Genomic DNA, 17504 nt, shown 5'->3' on the forward strand with positions numbered 1-17504 from the left:
AGACTGCACACCCTGCTGGACGGTCTGGATCACCCAATCAGCCCTACATCAAGGTGGCCCATGATCAGATGAGAGAGAGAGAGAGAGAGAGAGAGAGAGAGAGAGAGGAGGAACCCCGCCACTATGGGCCCTCCATTTCTTACGTTGTATGCTTCAAATGGGTCCCACTACATGTGATCCCAAAAAAAATGAAATTTAATGGTGGATCATCCACCGATTGGCCTTCTTCTTGGCTCCTATGGCTCCCTTTGCTCATTGGCTTCCTTTTGATGGTTGAAGATGAAAATTGAGTGGCTAGGATGAGAGGGATAGGAAGTGGGCCACACATAGCCTCCTCTCTCCCTTGGGAGGCCATGGACATTGGCTATCCCTTGGGGTTGCTTGGGAGTAATGAGAGAGAGAGAGAGAGAGAGAGAGAGAGTGATGTAAGAGGAGTGATGGGAGAGAGGGATGGTGAGTGATGGATGGGTGTACTTGACATGTAAGGGAGAGTTGACTTCAGGTAAGGTTGTGTAAGAGAGGGATGGGTTGGGTTGCTTGTACTTAATTGATGGATTGATGTGACGTGTCGTAGAGATTTCCTAGGTAACTGCAACACGTGATATTTTTCTTAAACTGAACGTGGGCCCACATCTTCTGACCTGGGTATCAGATCGATGCGCGAGTTACGGCGTTGGAACCGCGGCGACAGCGCGGTCGTAATGATACAAGTTTCGGGTCGAGCCGACTTCGGTATACAGGACTCGGCTTAGGATCGTGCGCAAACGTCAGATACAGGTCGATGATTGCCAGAATTCGACCGGAAGAACCGTGGAAGCCTACGAAATAGTACGGGCTAGGGGACGGGCCTCACACTCACTCACTCTCTCTCTCTCTCTCTCTCGCCCTTCTCTAGCACCCAAACGGCGACAGGCCACCACTCTCCTCTCCTCTCTTTCTCATCGTTTTCCAGCGCTTGAATGACGACCGACGATTACTCTCCTATACTCTCTCTCTATTTCCAGCGTTCGCCTGGATGACTGACAATTGAAAGGTACTCTCACTTACTCATCTCCTCATCTCTCTATTCTCCAGCATCCGTTCGATTAGCGGACCCCACCTGATCACTGGCTTGTGGCTATGGTCCAATCAGATGGTCAGACCCCACCCAAAAACTCGAACTTGAACTCGGTTTGAAAACTCGAACTCAAACTCGGCTCGAATTGGATCGAGTTGCTAACTGACCCGAGCCAAGTTGCCAATCTAAGCTCGATGACTGAGCTGAGCCAAGTTGTCAATCCAGGCTCGATGACCGAGCCGAGCCGAGTTCGAGCTAAGGTATCTTGCTGGCCGAGTCGAGCCGAGCTGGGCAAAGCTCAACTCAGATTGAGTCATGTACACCTCTATGCATAGGCGAACTCAGCTTGAACTTAGCTCGAACTGGCCCGAGCTGCTGACCGAACCGAGCCAAACTGGCCAGTCAGGCTCGAGGACCGAGCCGAGCCGAGGTCAGCTAGTGGCCAAGCCGAGTCGAGTTAAGGCTAGCTCGACTTGGTTCGACTCAATGTACACCCCTACCCACTACCAAGATTACAAACGGGTGAGAGGACCTGGCTTAAGCCTCATTATTAGGGTGAAGTCTATCTTAGTAAACCTTAAATGGTAGCTTGGATGTCAAATTTAAGGTTACCAATGTGCCCGTGGAGAAGGTGGGTTAACAATATATGAGAAATTTAAAATTTTCAGAAAGGTCTAATAAATAACCAAAGCAAGATTTCCCAACCAGTCCTCTTCCAGTTGGGTGTTTGTAAAAAAAATAAATAATAAATAATTCAAAGTCTTCAGGAAACTGTACAAAACATTTCGCTGATGGTTGGGCTTCCACGTACTCTATAGTTGGAGGAACATCTTTCATTACTACAATAAATGGTAGAGAAATTATTAACAAAAATAAAATAAAATACAAAACAAAAATAAAACTGACTGCCATTGTGACTTTATACTGACCACAATCGCTATTGTGAATTTCTTTGATCGCGTCATTGTACTTTGCTCTAGCATAGCAACCTAAACCTTAAACCCTTTACTCTCACCGCCTTAAAAGGCATAGCGACGATGTCAGTTTCTCAGTTCATATGGATGTTTTTCGGTTAGGGTTTATTCTTAGTTGAATGTACATGGTTTAGTTATTATTATTATTATTTTTTCCTTTAAACCTTCTTAATTACTTTTACCGAGAAAGTAGTTAGAACGCAAGAGAGTTGCAAGCGTTGTTGTAAAAGAAGGGTTTGCTAGAGAAGAATTGCTAGAGTAGTCGGAATGTCAGATATTAGTCATAAAAGAAGAAAGTTTGTCGGAGAGTATAATCTGGGTCCTCCAAAGGTATCAACTAAGGTTTTGGTTTTCCCTCCAAAGATGAGAGTGTCGTTTCACCTTCCAACAAGGATTGTATAGTGGGGCACTTACCACCCTTTACCATGGTGTGATGGCTCTGTAGGGCCCACAGTGATGTATGTGTCTTATCATGCTGTCCATCCTTTTTGCTGGTTAATTTCAGTGCATGAGCTCAAAATTAAAGCATATCCAAAGTTTAAGTGGACCACACAACAGGAAACAATGGGAATTGAACGCATACCATTGAAAACTTCTCAGGGCCACAAAAGTTTTTAATCAAGCTGATATTTGTGTTTCCCTTCATCCACTTATGTGTGACCTTATGAGCAGGTTCCGAGGTTGCAACAGTGGGACGGAGAAGGTTGATGTCATACATCAAGGTGAGCAATCTACCTCGAGTCTCAATGCAAAGACATTTTTATCTCAAAAAAATTAAAAAAATAAAATCCAAAAAGCGGGTGCAAGTGTAGAAAGTTAGTTTTTAAGAAAGGGAGTGTCTTATGGTGATCCCACGATCCCATGGGTGAATATAAGAAAAAATAATCCCTTTTTATTTTTTTGACTTAATATAAAGAGGAAGAGAGTAGGGACGAACAACCCTAGCTTTCGCTCTCTCCATTTGCTTTTTCCCATCTCTTTTCTTCCTCTTGTCTATTTCCTTTTACTTCTACATAACTCTAGAGTTTGAAAATCTCATAGTGAATCTGTTAAAACAAACTACATATATATAATTTCTATAAAATAATAAAGAAATCGAAATGTTAAGGACAGATTGAAGCGCAGGCACTCATTCTCAAATGTTATTGAGAATGCTTATAGGTTGCAGGCAAATAGCTTATAGGATACGATGAGCCTGTATATGATTCTGCGTTTAGCGAACATGAAAAACCACGAATGAAACTTTGTGTACACAATTTTTTCTGACAGATAAACAAAATAAAATCCCAGATCAGGGAGAATATTAGAAAATTGTAGCTGGTTTAGACCATTGAGTTGGTCTATTTCTTGAGGACTGGAGGCTAAGGTTCGTATTGAACCCTGTTGACATAATCAGAAGTCACTGTTGCTCTTCTTGTTGGGTCGTATGTGAGAGTGATTCGATTAGTTGGTGATGATCCAATGAACCACCCAAGCACTATTTATATAAGCTAGGATTGCTGGCCGTTTTAGTCTAGGGTCATTACTCTATATGACCGTTTATGCCTGTTGGAGAGAAACCAGCTGTTATTTGGCTGTTTCTGACCGTTACGCATGTGGGACAACCAGCTGCTATATGCTAGCCGTTTTATGATTGTTGGGCTAGCCATATGCAGCAATTTCTGCATGGTTTGGTTTAATACTATATGGGCAGTTACACCTTTTTCAACATTTCGACCACTCATCGACAACACTCCAACCACCTGACCCAAAGCCTCTGTTGCACCGGTTCACGCAAGGTTGCGAGGGAGCGACCCAATGCCAAGTGCAAAGTGCACCACTAGCGTATCTACAACCACACTGCCTCACATACCCACACCCTCACACCAAGCTTGTGCGTAAGTGTTCTAGTGCAAATTCCAGTACTTCGCACTGGAACACGCAAGTCTCGGTACTCCACAGATCTACCAAGCAAATAATAAGGTACTCCGCACCCTATATATAAATCAGGTATTTTCTTACCTTATTTCCAATACGGGACTATTCCCAAAACACCAAAAAAATCAAAATTTTCAAACAATTTTACACACACACATATATAATTTAAAATATTTTTTAATCAATATTTTTCACAACAGAATGTACAACTTGAAAAAGAGGATATCAATAGGAAGGAAAAAAGGAAAAAGTAGCGCTTTGTTTGATAACCAGAAAGGGCTCAAGCAAAATCTAGATTGCTAACAAAAGAAAGTGAAAGAAGAAGAAATCATATGGTGTAAAAGACTTCGAGCCGTTGGCTCAATAAATAGGATAAAAACACAAAATTCTTTCATTGCATGGCTAACACAATAGAAAGGTCAATTGCATTCAAAAGTTGGAAATTGAACTATCAGAGCTTGAAAATCCACATGACTAATGCGACACAATATCATGGACTATCGTAAGAAGTACATGAAAGAGGAATGCATAAGGCCGTCATTGGACAATCTCTTTGATTAGTTTAGCAAAGAAAATGCAACTTTTTTTTTTTTTTTTTTTCTAGAAATGGGTGGTAGCTAAAGTGTAGAGCTGGGCATCGGTCCGGATCGGATCGGATTAGGTCTAACTTGATCCGATCCGAAATTCCAATGGTTAGACCCGAACTCGATCCGATTTGAGACTGGATCTGGGTCACCTGATTCGGACCGATCCGATGCCTGGTTGGCCTGACCCAAACTGAGTCCGACTCGGTAAGGAAAACCGAGTCAGATCGGATTGGGTACGATTCGAATAGTATGAATTTAATCAAATTGTTTCATGTGGTGTAGTCTAAGTTAACCTTTAATATACTGCCTTTTTGTGCTCAATGCTTAAAATAATATTTCAAAATGGATAAACGACTTAGGTGAAATATATACATTAAGGTGGGCCCCACATGGCTCTGAAAGAACTTTCAATCTACCATGTGCACGTTTTTATTTAACTTTTAAAGTTACTTGCTCATCACAAAACTGTGGGTACTTGCTTTTCACGCAAGCACGGCCTGCGCAGAGTGAATTCGAATTGTGTATTCACGTTAGCGAGTCCTGTGGGTTTGATCATGGGGTAGGTGTTATATCCAAACCGTTCATCCATTTGGCAAGTTCGTCTTAAGGTTGAGACGAAAAATAAGACAGATCTAACTATCAAGTGGACCACACGAATGGTTTAACAGTGAAAATCATTCTCTGCTGCTATTTGTGGTGTGGTCTAGATGATCTTTGGATATTATTAATTTTTTGAATAATGCTCTATAATGATCTATAAAAATATATAAACGGTGTAGATATCATAAATACATCACTGTGGGGCCATATAACTTTGATCTCCTTTGAACCATTCGTACAACTCGGAGTTCGAGGATGCTAGACGCGCCAGTACAGTTGTAGTGTTGTACTGGAAATGGACTGGCTACTCCCTTGCCACCAGTCGTCGGTGCTCTGTGGACCCCACCATGATGTATGTGTTTCATCCATGCCCTCCATCTATTTTTATAGATCATTTTATGTTATTAGAAAAAACAATGAGGTATATCGAAATCTCAATTGGACCACATTATAGGAAATAGTGTTGAATGAACGTTGACCATTAAAAACGTTTTGGAGGCTATAAAAGTTTTTGATCAAGCTGATATTTATTGTTTCCCTTCATCTGGGTCCTTATGACCTAATCAACAGATTAGATGTCAAATAAACAGTACAGGGGGGCTTAGGAGGATTATAATGGTGTATATCCAATCATTATTGTTTTCCTTTGGTGTGGTCCACCTAAGATTTATATCCCTGTCAATTTTTTATATATGAATCCCTAAAATGATCTATAAAATGGATGAACGGGATGGATGAAACACATACATCATGGTGGGGTCCACAGAGCACCGACCATCAGCCACGGGCTGGTGTCAGGGGGAGTAGCCAATCCTTCTGCCGGTACCCTATTCGCACACGACACGTACCTACAACAGCTATATAACTGGTGTGTGGTTAACCGGCTAAGTACTGAGTAAACTCTGTGGGGCCACTGTGATAATGCATGTGGTTCATCCGCTCCGGATCGGGTCGAATCGGATCCAATTGGATCAGATTACGGATCGGATTAGTTTGGGTAAGTATGGATCCGAACTTGACCCGAAACAATTTCGGATCTGGACTACCCTACTCGATCCACACCGATCCAGGCCGTCGGATCGGATCGAAACGGGTCAGATCTTGTCGGATCTAATCGGGTCAGGATTGCCCCAGCTCTACCAAAGTGATAGAAATCAAGAGGGCAGTCGCTCTCCTGGGCTGGGACAAGGTTTCGGGTCTTGATCGCTATCCCTTTGTTTTGTTTAAAACACTCTAAGAGAATGTTAAAGCAGATTCAATGAGCTTTATTAAATTCTCTCAGAGGGTTATATCTAGACAGATATGGTTGTCCTTCATTGATTTTATCTCGAAGAAATAATTTTTTGTCCTTCAGGTTGATCTGTAGCAGGTACAAAATTTGGGCAAAGTACTTGAGTTGAGAATAAGAATTATTTCTAGCCTCCCATCTCACCTCGGAAGGGGCATTTTTCATGGGTTGTTAGATCCTCAACGTAGTCTTAGCTACCTTGAATGCTTTGATTGGTGCCATAAATCGATCTCGAGAAAGTGTATGGCAATGTAAATTGGAGTTTCCTATTATATGCTTAAAGAAAATGGGTTTTAGTATTAAACAAAATGGTTGGAATCTAAGTAATGCTTGTCCTCGGCAAGATTTCATTTTTGGTAAATGACCCTTCAAAAGGTTATTCAGGTGCTCTAGCAATTTGAGGTAGGCGAACCGGTTCTCTTCTTTACTGTTTGTGGTCATTGCAGAGGCTTTAAGTAAAATGCTTGATAAGGCTAATCCAGAAAGCTTAATTAGGGGATTCAATGTTAAGTGGTTGGATATCGAAATATCTCATTCGAGCTTTACAGATAACATGTATGAATCCTCAATAAGTAGCTCACCTAAAAAGCATTCTTAGATGCTTTGAGACAGCCTTTGGTATCAAATTAATCTCTCAAAGGATGTGCATATGAATGCCAAAGAGGTGGAGCTGGTAAGGATTTTGGCTGCAAGGCAGGAATCTCTTCCTACCAAAGTACCTTGGAATGCTGCTAGGATTTTGGCTGCAAGGCAGGATCTCTTCCTACCCAAGTACCTTGCAATGCTGCCATGTATTGGTAAACCTTCTTAAAAGTCCCTGTGGTGCAATGCTGTCTTTCAATTTGGAAAGGGCAGTACCTCTATCGGTCAGTCACACCACTCTGATCAAAGCAGCTATGCCTGTTACACTCATCTTCTATATGTTCTTATTCATTGTTCCTAGTGTGTAATTAACATGTGGAGAGATTGGGAAAGAGTTCTTTTGGCAATGTTTGGGAGAGACATGTAAATGTCATATGTGTAATGGAATGAGGTTAGTAAATCATGATTTTCTCTGGAAATGGCGTTGACGATTTGGGGGAGAAGAAAAGTTTGGAGGAAGGTGACCATGTTTGTCGAAACGAACCAAAGGGCGCATTGGATGCAGTCACGGTTGAAAGGAATGATAAGGGAGAGTCATTAGTAGCGTAACAATCTTGGATCTACAGAGATTTAAGGAGTTCACAGAGCCATGTGACCTAAACGGTTGACATTTGGATAATGCATGTGATTTGACAATGTATGGCTCCACATGAAGATCTCGGTCACAAAGAGGGAAGGGGTTAGCAGCCTCCTCGCTATGTGTGTGTGTGAGATTTCTACTTTACAAGATTTTAATTGCTTGGGATTAGAGATCAGGCAAAAAAAATCAGTGGTGCATGGAAAGATAAATATGTGAATGGATACAGTTATGGGTTTGTAAATATGTTGCATCAAAATTTGATTTGTTTGGTCTATACTAGCATCGACGTCTACTCTCCTTTTGGCTTGGAGAGAGGGTGCTCCTCAGAGTTAAGGTTAGGAAGCTATGGAAATCTCAGCACTTCAGACAGCTAAGGTAAGTAAGCTATCGAGTGTTAGCACCTTAGAATTTTTTTGGGTAATTAAAGGATAGGAATAAACGAATGTTCTAATTATTCGAAGTTGGTTACTCTTCGTGGTGGACAATGTTAAGCTTTTTAGATCCACTGGGGTTGGTTCTCTTCAGGAATTTGCAGGTTGGTCTCATGTTGAAATATGGAGTGAGTTGGAAAGGAGCTCTTTGCAAGGTTGGGGTTTCTACCTGGGTTATCTTTTTCCCATTCAGTAGTTTTTGCTTGATAAAATCTATCTTAACAATAAAAGAAAAAACTTACAAAACCAGCTCCATCTGATACACAGCTTGGAAGTCCACAACAGTGCTGAGATGGCACCTGCGGCACCATGGTGAGGTTATGTGGCTGCGCAAAACTCTTTTAAGTTCCAACAATCACAACAATAGTAAGGAAATGCACAGGAAGATATATCATTCCTTTATGAACAACACAAGGTTGCAAAACTGTCTGTACAAACAGGGAAAAAAACTACTTAACGTTTACACATCTACATACATAAAGGCCCAAAAGATGAGAACTCACCAGGTAAAAGTCAAAAGCTCAGATGTTTTCTTTCCAACCTCAAAGGATCAGTTTGGCAAAAGACACCTCTAGCATACAGTGGTAAGGCAAAATTACCCAAACATGGTGTGAAGCATTCACGCATTGTACATGGGTATGTCACCTATTCCAAATGGTTGGGGTATCATATGGTATATAAGGGAAATCAATCTGCAGCCCGCTAAGGCTGATGGGTGTTCTTATTTTTATTTTTATTTTTCCTGCAGGATGACAAAAACATGAACCAAAACTGCTTTTGAATTGTAGTTGTTGAATGGGTAACTGAATCATTATTATGGGGGTGGAAGCTGAGGCAATCATAGTATAATCACTTCGAAGTAAAAACTATGGTTTTCCCAAGTACAAAGAGAGCGAGAGAGAGCTCGATAAAAAAGATGGTGCTGATCAATGCACGATCGACCGTCCATCCAAAGATAGAAAGACCACCGGGATTGGACTGCAAATACATTACTGCATAGTTCAAAAAACACACACGAGACAGTAAGTGAGATAAAGCATAGAACATGGAAAGTGAAAACAGATATAAGGTGACTAAATCTAATTAAGCTAAGAATAATGTACTAAACTGTAAAATCTAAGCAATATATATTCATTACAACAACAGAATTGATGCATCAAGGTGGATACAGTTTCCAACAGTTACCATATTACTGGTTAGACTTTCACTTTGTGTTTAGCATAAAAACTAAATTGTGGCAGTTCATCTACTGTTCACGTGGCATACATGCACGCTCCAACTTAGAAACACTGCCGACCGTCATCGGTCCTGCTTTGGCATTGGCAAAAAAATTGCGTGCTCCATTGTGGATGAAGCATAACCCAAATCACACTCACGTAATGGTCATAACCATATTTCACCCGTTGAATTTGGACTGCTGACCATTTACCATCAAACTATCCATTTGGAACACCAATCTAGAGGTTAGGTCGTCCCATCAATAATGTAATTATCTGGTTCCATTTAAAACAGGGCCCATAATTTTGATGTCATGGATTTGCATGCATGTATACGTTGCAACAATTTAGTACTTCGACTAAAATGCATTTTTTTAACGGTATCATGGAAAAAGCAGTTGGAGTCTAACCCTTGTTTTATCGTAAGAGAGATATTTCTGCATATTTTCCTAGATGGCAACTAGGAAGCATTGATGTATCCTGAATTGGACCTATTATTGAACATCAACAAGTTTTTGGTGCACAATTTACACACAAAAGCACTACTAGCACGACCTATCCAATGGTTCTAATGTATGTAGAATAGATGAGTGCCTTGATATGTTAGTAATCAACATAGAGAGACACCGCTTTTTGTAATACCTCCATGCCTTAAGGGCAATCTCATCACAAGAACATTTAAGGAAGTTTTCAATATTTTAAGTTAAATCCTTTGATAACCAGAAAATAGAGGATATTTTGTACCCTTAGGAGCAAGGATGGATTATTTGATCATCAAAAAAAATATAATGTATGGTGTCCTTACTCCTTAGCCCCTCAATTAATAGAACTGTGGCCCACAGGTTGGTGATCCAGATATTTATATGGTGGGCCCCAACATGGATGGAGACGATGGACACGGTGTTTTAAATAGCGGTAGTGTATTGCATAGCATTCAACCCTTTGTAGCATGTATCGTAAATAGCGTAAGCTACATGATACGTCGATTTTTTTAATTTAAAAACATGATGAATATGTAAATAGTAAGGAAAAAAAGAAGCAAAAAGTATAAAAATACGCAAAAAGATGATTCATTTTTTCAAGTATAAGCACGTTCAAACAAGTCATTAATTATCATTTATCAAAAGCCAATCTACATATATAAAGTCATAAACCAAATCAAATAATTTTCACATCAACTACTCTCTAAGCAAACCACTTTAATTAATAATATCTAATTGAAAACCACAAGTCATAACTCACAAGTGTGAAAAGAAATAAAAATCCCATAGGTTAAAGAGTATGGAGTATAATACATATGTCATCCACATAAAGAGGGGTTTTCGAAATCCCTTTTTTCTTTGAAGTTTAGTTTTAAAAGTTTTTTAGCATGCAAGTTTCACACCAACTTTAACAAAGGATCACCACCATTTTAAGTGAAATAAACAAAGAAAGGTTTCGTTTAACCTTTTTTTTTTTTTTTTAACAAACAAAACTTCTAAGAAAAAAAAAACATTATAGCGTATGCTACGAACACTACGCACTATGTAGCTGTAGCGTACGCTATAGGGGATTTACGCTATTTAGCTACACTGTGTAGCGCTACGGCTACAGTACGCTACGTAGAGTACACTGAGCACTATTTGAAACACTGGATAATACCTTCAAATGTCCACAATGGTACAAGCCTGACTAACCTCTAGGTGCTATCTTGAAAACAGAATAGAGTAAAAAATAAATTAACTGGAAGAAGGACAAATATTGGATTGCAAGAAGTGAACCCAGCATTGACAGCCAAGATGAATCTATTGGTAAATTTAGTGGCATGTTGAGAATGAATGAGATGGTGGGTTTACAACTAAGATTTTACAAGGTCAATTGTGCTTAAGATATTTTGCGTGATCATCATCATCATCTAAGCCTCATCCCATTAATTGGGGTTGGCTACGTGAATCCTGTTCCACCGTTCGACTCTATCAAGGACCACGATCTCAGCTAGACCATAGGTCATCAAGTGTCATATTGTTTCAATTCATGATGGAAGTTATGGCATAAGTATGAAACTGGTTGCCAACTTCGAGGCAACCTTCCTTTATCTGGGCTCGGGACTAGCAATGAGAGAACAAAGCTCCCACAGGCGCAATGTAATAGACTATTAGATATGTTTATTCCAATCAAGCACTATTTAATAGTCTATTGCATAGGTTGATTACAATCAATAAGTAATGTCAATATTCTGTGTGGTCGTCAATCTCTTAATATGGACGATTTGTTTGCATTAAGTCCTCACATCAATTTAAGTCTTTTATTGCATTAGTTCATTCCTAGGACCAACCTCTGAGCTTTTGCGAGGCATCTACCATTCCTTAGCAGTAGATAATGACATAGGACCTTGTAGCGCTAGAACAGACATATACCTGGGACTTAGTTTCTCTTCCTGAGAGAAAGAAAGCAAGTGTGCAAATGAATATCCAAGGTCAAGGGCAATTCTCATGGCACTCTTGAGAGGTAAGATCATTTGATTGCAAATGATAAAAAGCAAGAGTACGGAGTCAATTATGACGAGATCTTTGCTGCTGCGACAAAAACGACAACTGTTTGCACTCCAATTGTTGTCACTGCTATTAGACAGACTTTTTTTTTTTTTGTAAAGTAATGGAAAATTTTGTTAAAGCCTGCAAACGAAGAAGGCAATGAATACAAAAAGGGGGACCAGCCGGTCACTGCGAAGGCTACAAGCTTAAAAGTAGTGTTCGAATTATCTCCAATATTATCTTTATCTCCAGCTCACTAATACCGATAACACTAGTAGCGATTCCGATAATGCTGTAGTATCAAAATTTTCAGGTATTAGCAATGTATGTATGGCCAACTTATCAATATCGTTAATGTAATCACTAATATTTTCAACTATGTAAATTCTAGGTGTCGCTTGTATTGCCAATGCATCAATATCACCAATGTATCGCCAATATTTTTGACTACGTAAATTCTAGGTAATGCTTCTATCATAAGTGTATCGACGATATTTCAATAATATCACCAATGTATTGATATCATCAGAATTTTGTTAATTAGAAAAAAAATTTATTTCAAATTTTTTTCATGGGCACATGGTTGTATGTAGTGTTCAATTTGTCATTGATAATATCACGATATCATCGATATCGCAACATGCGCGATATTGAGACCACAATCTTTGGTTTCCTTTTCAATTGTTTGTGATTTCTTAGTAAAATATCACGTGTTGTTGATATTTTGCAATATTGATGGATGTTTTGATGGAAGTTGGATGGTTAAATAGGCTGGATGTGATGGTTGGACTGATTTCTTACAATAGCACATGCTTTTAAGGCTCCATTAAATGGAAACTTGTTATATATGCATTCTTTTTGCAATTTTTTAATTTCTAAATATGCAAATATGTACATTTTAACACATCCTAAAGTTTTGCTGAAAATTCCTCCGTTTATCCCATGTTTCCCCGCATTTCCGGTTATCAGCGATATCGATATTGTTTCTGTATCCCTGGCTAGTGAAACTTGAAGCGATACCGATACTTCGAACATTGCTTACAAGCGATTACAACTAAAAAGTTTCCATTCAGAAACCAACACTTTGATCGCCTCCATAACTGCCTCAACCGAGAGAGAGGAATTTTGGAAACACCTACCATTCCTTTCTCCCCAAATCACCCACCATAACACCAGCAATGTCAAGAGCCAACTGGATCAGTCTTTCTTCTCCCTTGTGTCGCCGTGCCACGCCCACAGAAGGTCCTGAACTGAGGCCAGGATGACCCGATGCTCCGCAGAAGTGGCTATGAAATAGTCCCATGCCTTAATCGTAAATGGTTGAAGATGAACAAGTGGTCGACGGATTCAACGTATTGATTACACATGCAACACATGTTTAGAATAACCAAGGATCTCTTCTAGAGGTCATCTTTCATCAAAACCCTCTTTCTACCCACCAACCAAGTGAAAGTAGCTACTTTTGGTGGCACACCATAAAACCAAAAACGATACGCATGCCCCCCTTGACTCACTGAATCTTTGTGCCGGATTAGCTTGTTGAAGGACTTGACCAAGAATCAACCTGAGTCGTGCACCCTCCACACCATGGAGTTGAGTATAGAGAATGTGTATGTGGTTAATGGCCCTATTAGTGTAAGTGCATGTGCACACTTCCCTCTTCTCCTGCGGTGTACTATATACTCTATTATAATAAAATATTGTGTTTTAGGGCAAGCAAGCCTAACACAATATCTTTCCCAAACTCTCCTCCTTCTCTCTCAATCTTCTCTTCTTTTCTTCACATTATTATCATTAAATCATTCTCTACTTGGTATCAGAGTATAGATCCAGGCATTCCGCATCCAACAGATTGAAAGGCGACACGTCACCTTACTGACGTCAGCAGCCGTACAGCTAACGTTAACGTTATACGAACAAATGGACTCCATTTGAGCTAAAAGTTTAGAGGTTTGATAGATCTTGATTTTAGAAGATTTGTCATGATTTTTTTCAGAATTTTGTGGACCTTCTTTCATGGTATTTTGGGCAAAATAGAGAAATTCGAAAATCGGGCCCATTTTCCATTTTTCTTCGATCTACCTCAAATCGATAAGCTTTTCTTTGGTTCCTTTGTTCAAGATGGACCGAAATCTTCCTCCCAAGCTACCCATGGAGGATTTTTTTACTTAAGATCAATGTTTGAGAGGTTTTTAACCTTAAACGGATGTACGACAGGGCTGTTTTTCACTCAGGTGGGCCTTTTTTAAATTGAGTTTTATGGTATTTTGGATGATTGCTATTTGTTTGAGATTTATCTCTTATTATCTTGAAGGATTGAGTGAGATAGAGTTGTTTGAATCAATCCTTCTTGGCATAGGGCCTCTCTTGGCATAGGTTTATCTCTCCTGGACTCTCCTATGACTGACAAAAGGCCCTCATCTCTTGGAGTAGGTTTATCTCTCTTGGACTCTCCTATGACTGTCAAAGGGCCCTCATCTCTTGGCATAGGGTCTCTTGAATTCAATCCCTTGCAGATTACCTCCACTAAGTTGAATGATGACAACTATCTTCAATGGGCACAATCTGTAAAAGTATTCTTACGAGCCCGTCAAAAGTTGTCGTATATTTTGGATGATCCCCCAAACTCTACAGATGTTACTTAAAAGTCTTGGACAAAGGAGAATTATCAAGTTATTGCATGATTGTTGAATAGTATAGATTCCTCGATTAGCCACTCGGTGATGTTTTTATCCTCAGCTAAAGGCATTTGGGATACGCTTCATGATATGTTCTCGGAATCTCATAATTTTTCAAAGGTATTCCAGCTTATTCAAGAAATTAGTCGGTTCCGACAAAACTCCAGATAATTAAAAGATTACTATTCGATGTTTCGGGGTACGTGGGATGGGTTGGAAATGTATTAACCTTTTCCTTCCAAAAGTAAAGAGGATCATAAACATGCCCATAAGCAGCGGGATGATACTCGTATCATGCAGTTCCTAACTGGGTTAAATTTCGATTATCTTTATGTTCGGGATTAGGTTGTTATGTAGGATCCTCTTCTCCCATTGACGACGGTCTATGCCATATGTCAGCGTGCTATTGTCTCTACTGTTCTTTCTCATTCATTTGTGCCACCCGATCGTTCGGCACATCTTGCTGGTGATTAGTACTCTCTTGGCCTTTGGGTACCATCCTTGAGTTCAAGGTGCATTTCTAGTTTTGTTGGTCGTGATAGAGGCCGCGAGGGAGATCGCAGTCGTGGCGGTCGTAGTCTTCATGGATGAGGACATGATGGTTCTTGCATTTGTTCACATTGCGGTGGAACTAATCACACTGTTGATTATTGCTGGCAGATACATGGTCGTCCTATGTATGCGACTTCTTCTGTTGCATCCACAGTTGCTCCTGAGACAGTCTTCCACCTCAACAGCTGAGCAGTCTACTTCAGGGGAGTCTCTTATCATTTCTCGGGTTGCATATGATGCCCTTATACGGCTTCACATTCGTGATATTCCCGAGCCATCTCATATAGCTTCGGTCTAATCAGGTACTACTCTTCTTACGTCATCCTCTCCTACCTCCTGGGTCATAGACTTATGAGCTTCTTCCCATATGACTGATAAGTTTCAATTCTTTTCTTCTTATTCTCCTTGTCACACTCAGTATGTTACACTCGGTATGTCACAGTCGCAAATGGAACCCAAACTCCCATCTCTGGGATTGGTTCCATTCCTCTTTCTTCTTCCTCGTCTCTGTCCTCAGTCTTGCATGTGCCTCGTTTTCCATTAAACTTATTGTCTGTTAGCTCTCTTACTAAATCATTAAATTGTTCTATTGCATTCTTCTCTTCTTATTGTTTGTTTCAGGACCTACAGACGAAGAGAGTGATTGGTGGGGGGCATGAGCAAAGAGGTGTTTATCTTCTCGATAATGCACCTGTTGCCGCTTCTAGTACCATTTCTTTGTATCGATAGTTCATAACTCGGTGGCACTACCGCTTAGGCCACCCATCAATAGCTAAATTGAGAATTTTGTTTCTCCTTATTTGTCACTAAACCGTTTTGCTGTGATATTTCTGAATTGTCTAAACATCATTGTGCTACGTTTCCTCCTAGCTCTTCTAGGAGAAAATCTCAACCTTTTTTTTCTGGTTCACTCGGATATCTAGGAACCAGCTCCGGTTACCTCCACTTTTGGATTTAGATATTTTGTTACCTTCGTTGATGATTATTCACGCATGACTCGAATTTATCTTTTGAAATCTAAAAGTGAAGTGTTTGATGCGTTTAAAGTGTTTTATCATGAAGTGTGCACTCAATTTCAATGTTCTATTAAAACCCTTCATTCTGATAATGGGGGGGAATACATGTCTACTACCTTTCTATCCTTCTTGCAGGAACATGGTATTTTGTCTAGGACGTCGTGTGCTTGCACACCTCAACAAAATGGTATTGCAGAACGAAAGAATCGTCATCTTCTTGAAGTTGCTCACACCCTTCTGCTTGGTATGCATCTACCTAAACATTTTTGGGGTGATGCTCTTCTAACTGCTACTTTTCTTATTAATCATATACTCTCATGTATCCAGTCTTACAAATCTTCTTTTACTATATTGTATCCTCATGATAATCCATTTCCTCTACCACTTAAAGTTTTTGGTTGCACATGCTTTGTTCAAATTTTAGATGGAAGTAATGATAAATTTAGCCCCAGGGCAATTAAATGTCTTTCTAAGGTATACTCGGAGTCAGAAATGGTATAAATGTTTTGACCCATTGACTCGCAAGAAATATGTTTCTGTCAATGTAACATTCTTTGAGGATATTTCTTTTTTCTAGGCCGATCCCTCTGTGATCCTCTTGCCAGTCAGGGGGAGTATGACTCTTATCCTCTTCCTCTTTCCACTAGTGATGGGGAAACTCCTCTCCCCTCCATTCAGCATCCCATTGGTGATTTGGGTGCGCTTAAGCCTTTGCGGGTGTATCATTGTCGAAATAAATCTTCACATGCTTAGCCATCCACCCTTCCGGTCACTTTGAATGTTGGCTCAGGTAACTCTCCTACCTCGAGTTTAGATCTCTCCATTGCCTTGAGCAAAGAGTCACGATCTTGTACTCAACACCCCATTAGTAATTTTGTTTCATATGATCATCTTTTACCGTCCTTTCAGTCGTTTGCAGCTTTTCTTTCATCACAGACTATTCCTCGATCTCTCTAACATGCTCTTCAAAGTCCTGACTGGACGGCGATGATAGAAGAAATGTCTGCTCTTGAGAAGAATCATACTTGAGACCTTGTGCCACTTCCTTTAGGCCATAAACCTGTTGGATGTCGGTGGGTTTATACGATCAAGTTTCTTCCAGACAGTTCCATTGATCACTATAAAGCCCGTCTTGTTGCTAAGGGTTACACACAGACTCATGGTGTGGATTACTTCGATACATTCTCTCTTGTGGCTAAGCTTACTTCGATTCGCGTTATGATCTCCTTGGCCGTTAATTTATCGTGGCCCTTGTTTCAACTTAATGTTAAGAATGCATTTCTCCATGGGGACCTTGCAGAGGAAGTTTACATACATCAACCTCCTGGCTTTGTTGCTTCTTACAACCCTGCACTTGTATGTCGGTTGAAGAAGGCTCTTTATAGACTCAAACAATTCCCACGTGTATTGTTCGAAAAATTTAGTCGGGCTCTCTTGGAGTTCGGCTTTGTT

The 17504-nt window shown here is 40.1% G+C and overlaps 1 protein-coding gene across 1 annotated transcript in view; it reads right to left on the reverse strand.

The window, feature by feature from the left end:
* Positions 1-8451: 8451 nt before the first annotated feature.
* Positions 8452-17504, reverse strand: part of LOC131246290 (uncharacterized) — a 31180-nt gene continuing 22127 nt past the window's right edge. Inside the window, exon 4 of the mRNA XM_058246249.1 lies at positions 8452-9068. Within this exon, the coding sequence (XP_058102232.1) occupies positions 8926-9068 (143 nt within the window). The 3' untranslated portion in view covers positions 8452-8925. The remainder of the gene's footprint in view (positions 9069-17504) is intronic.

This window comes from Magnolia sinica, chromosome 5, assembly GCF_029962835.1.
Source record: "Magnolia sinica isolate HGM2019 chromosome 5, MsV1, whole genome shotgun sequence".
Taxonomy (NCBI): Eukaryota; Viridiplantae; Streptophyta; class Magnoliopsida; order Magnoliales; family Magnoliaceae; genus Magnolia; species Magnolia sinica.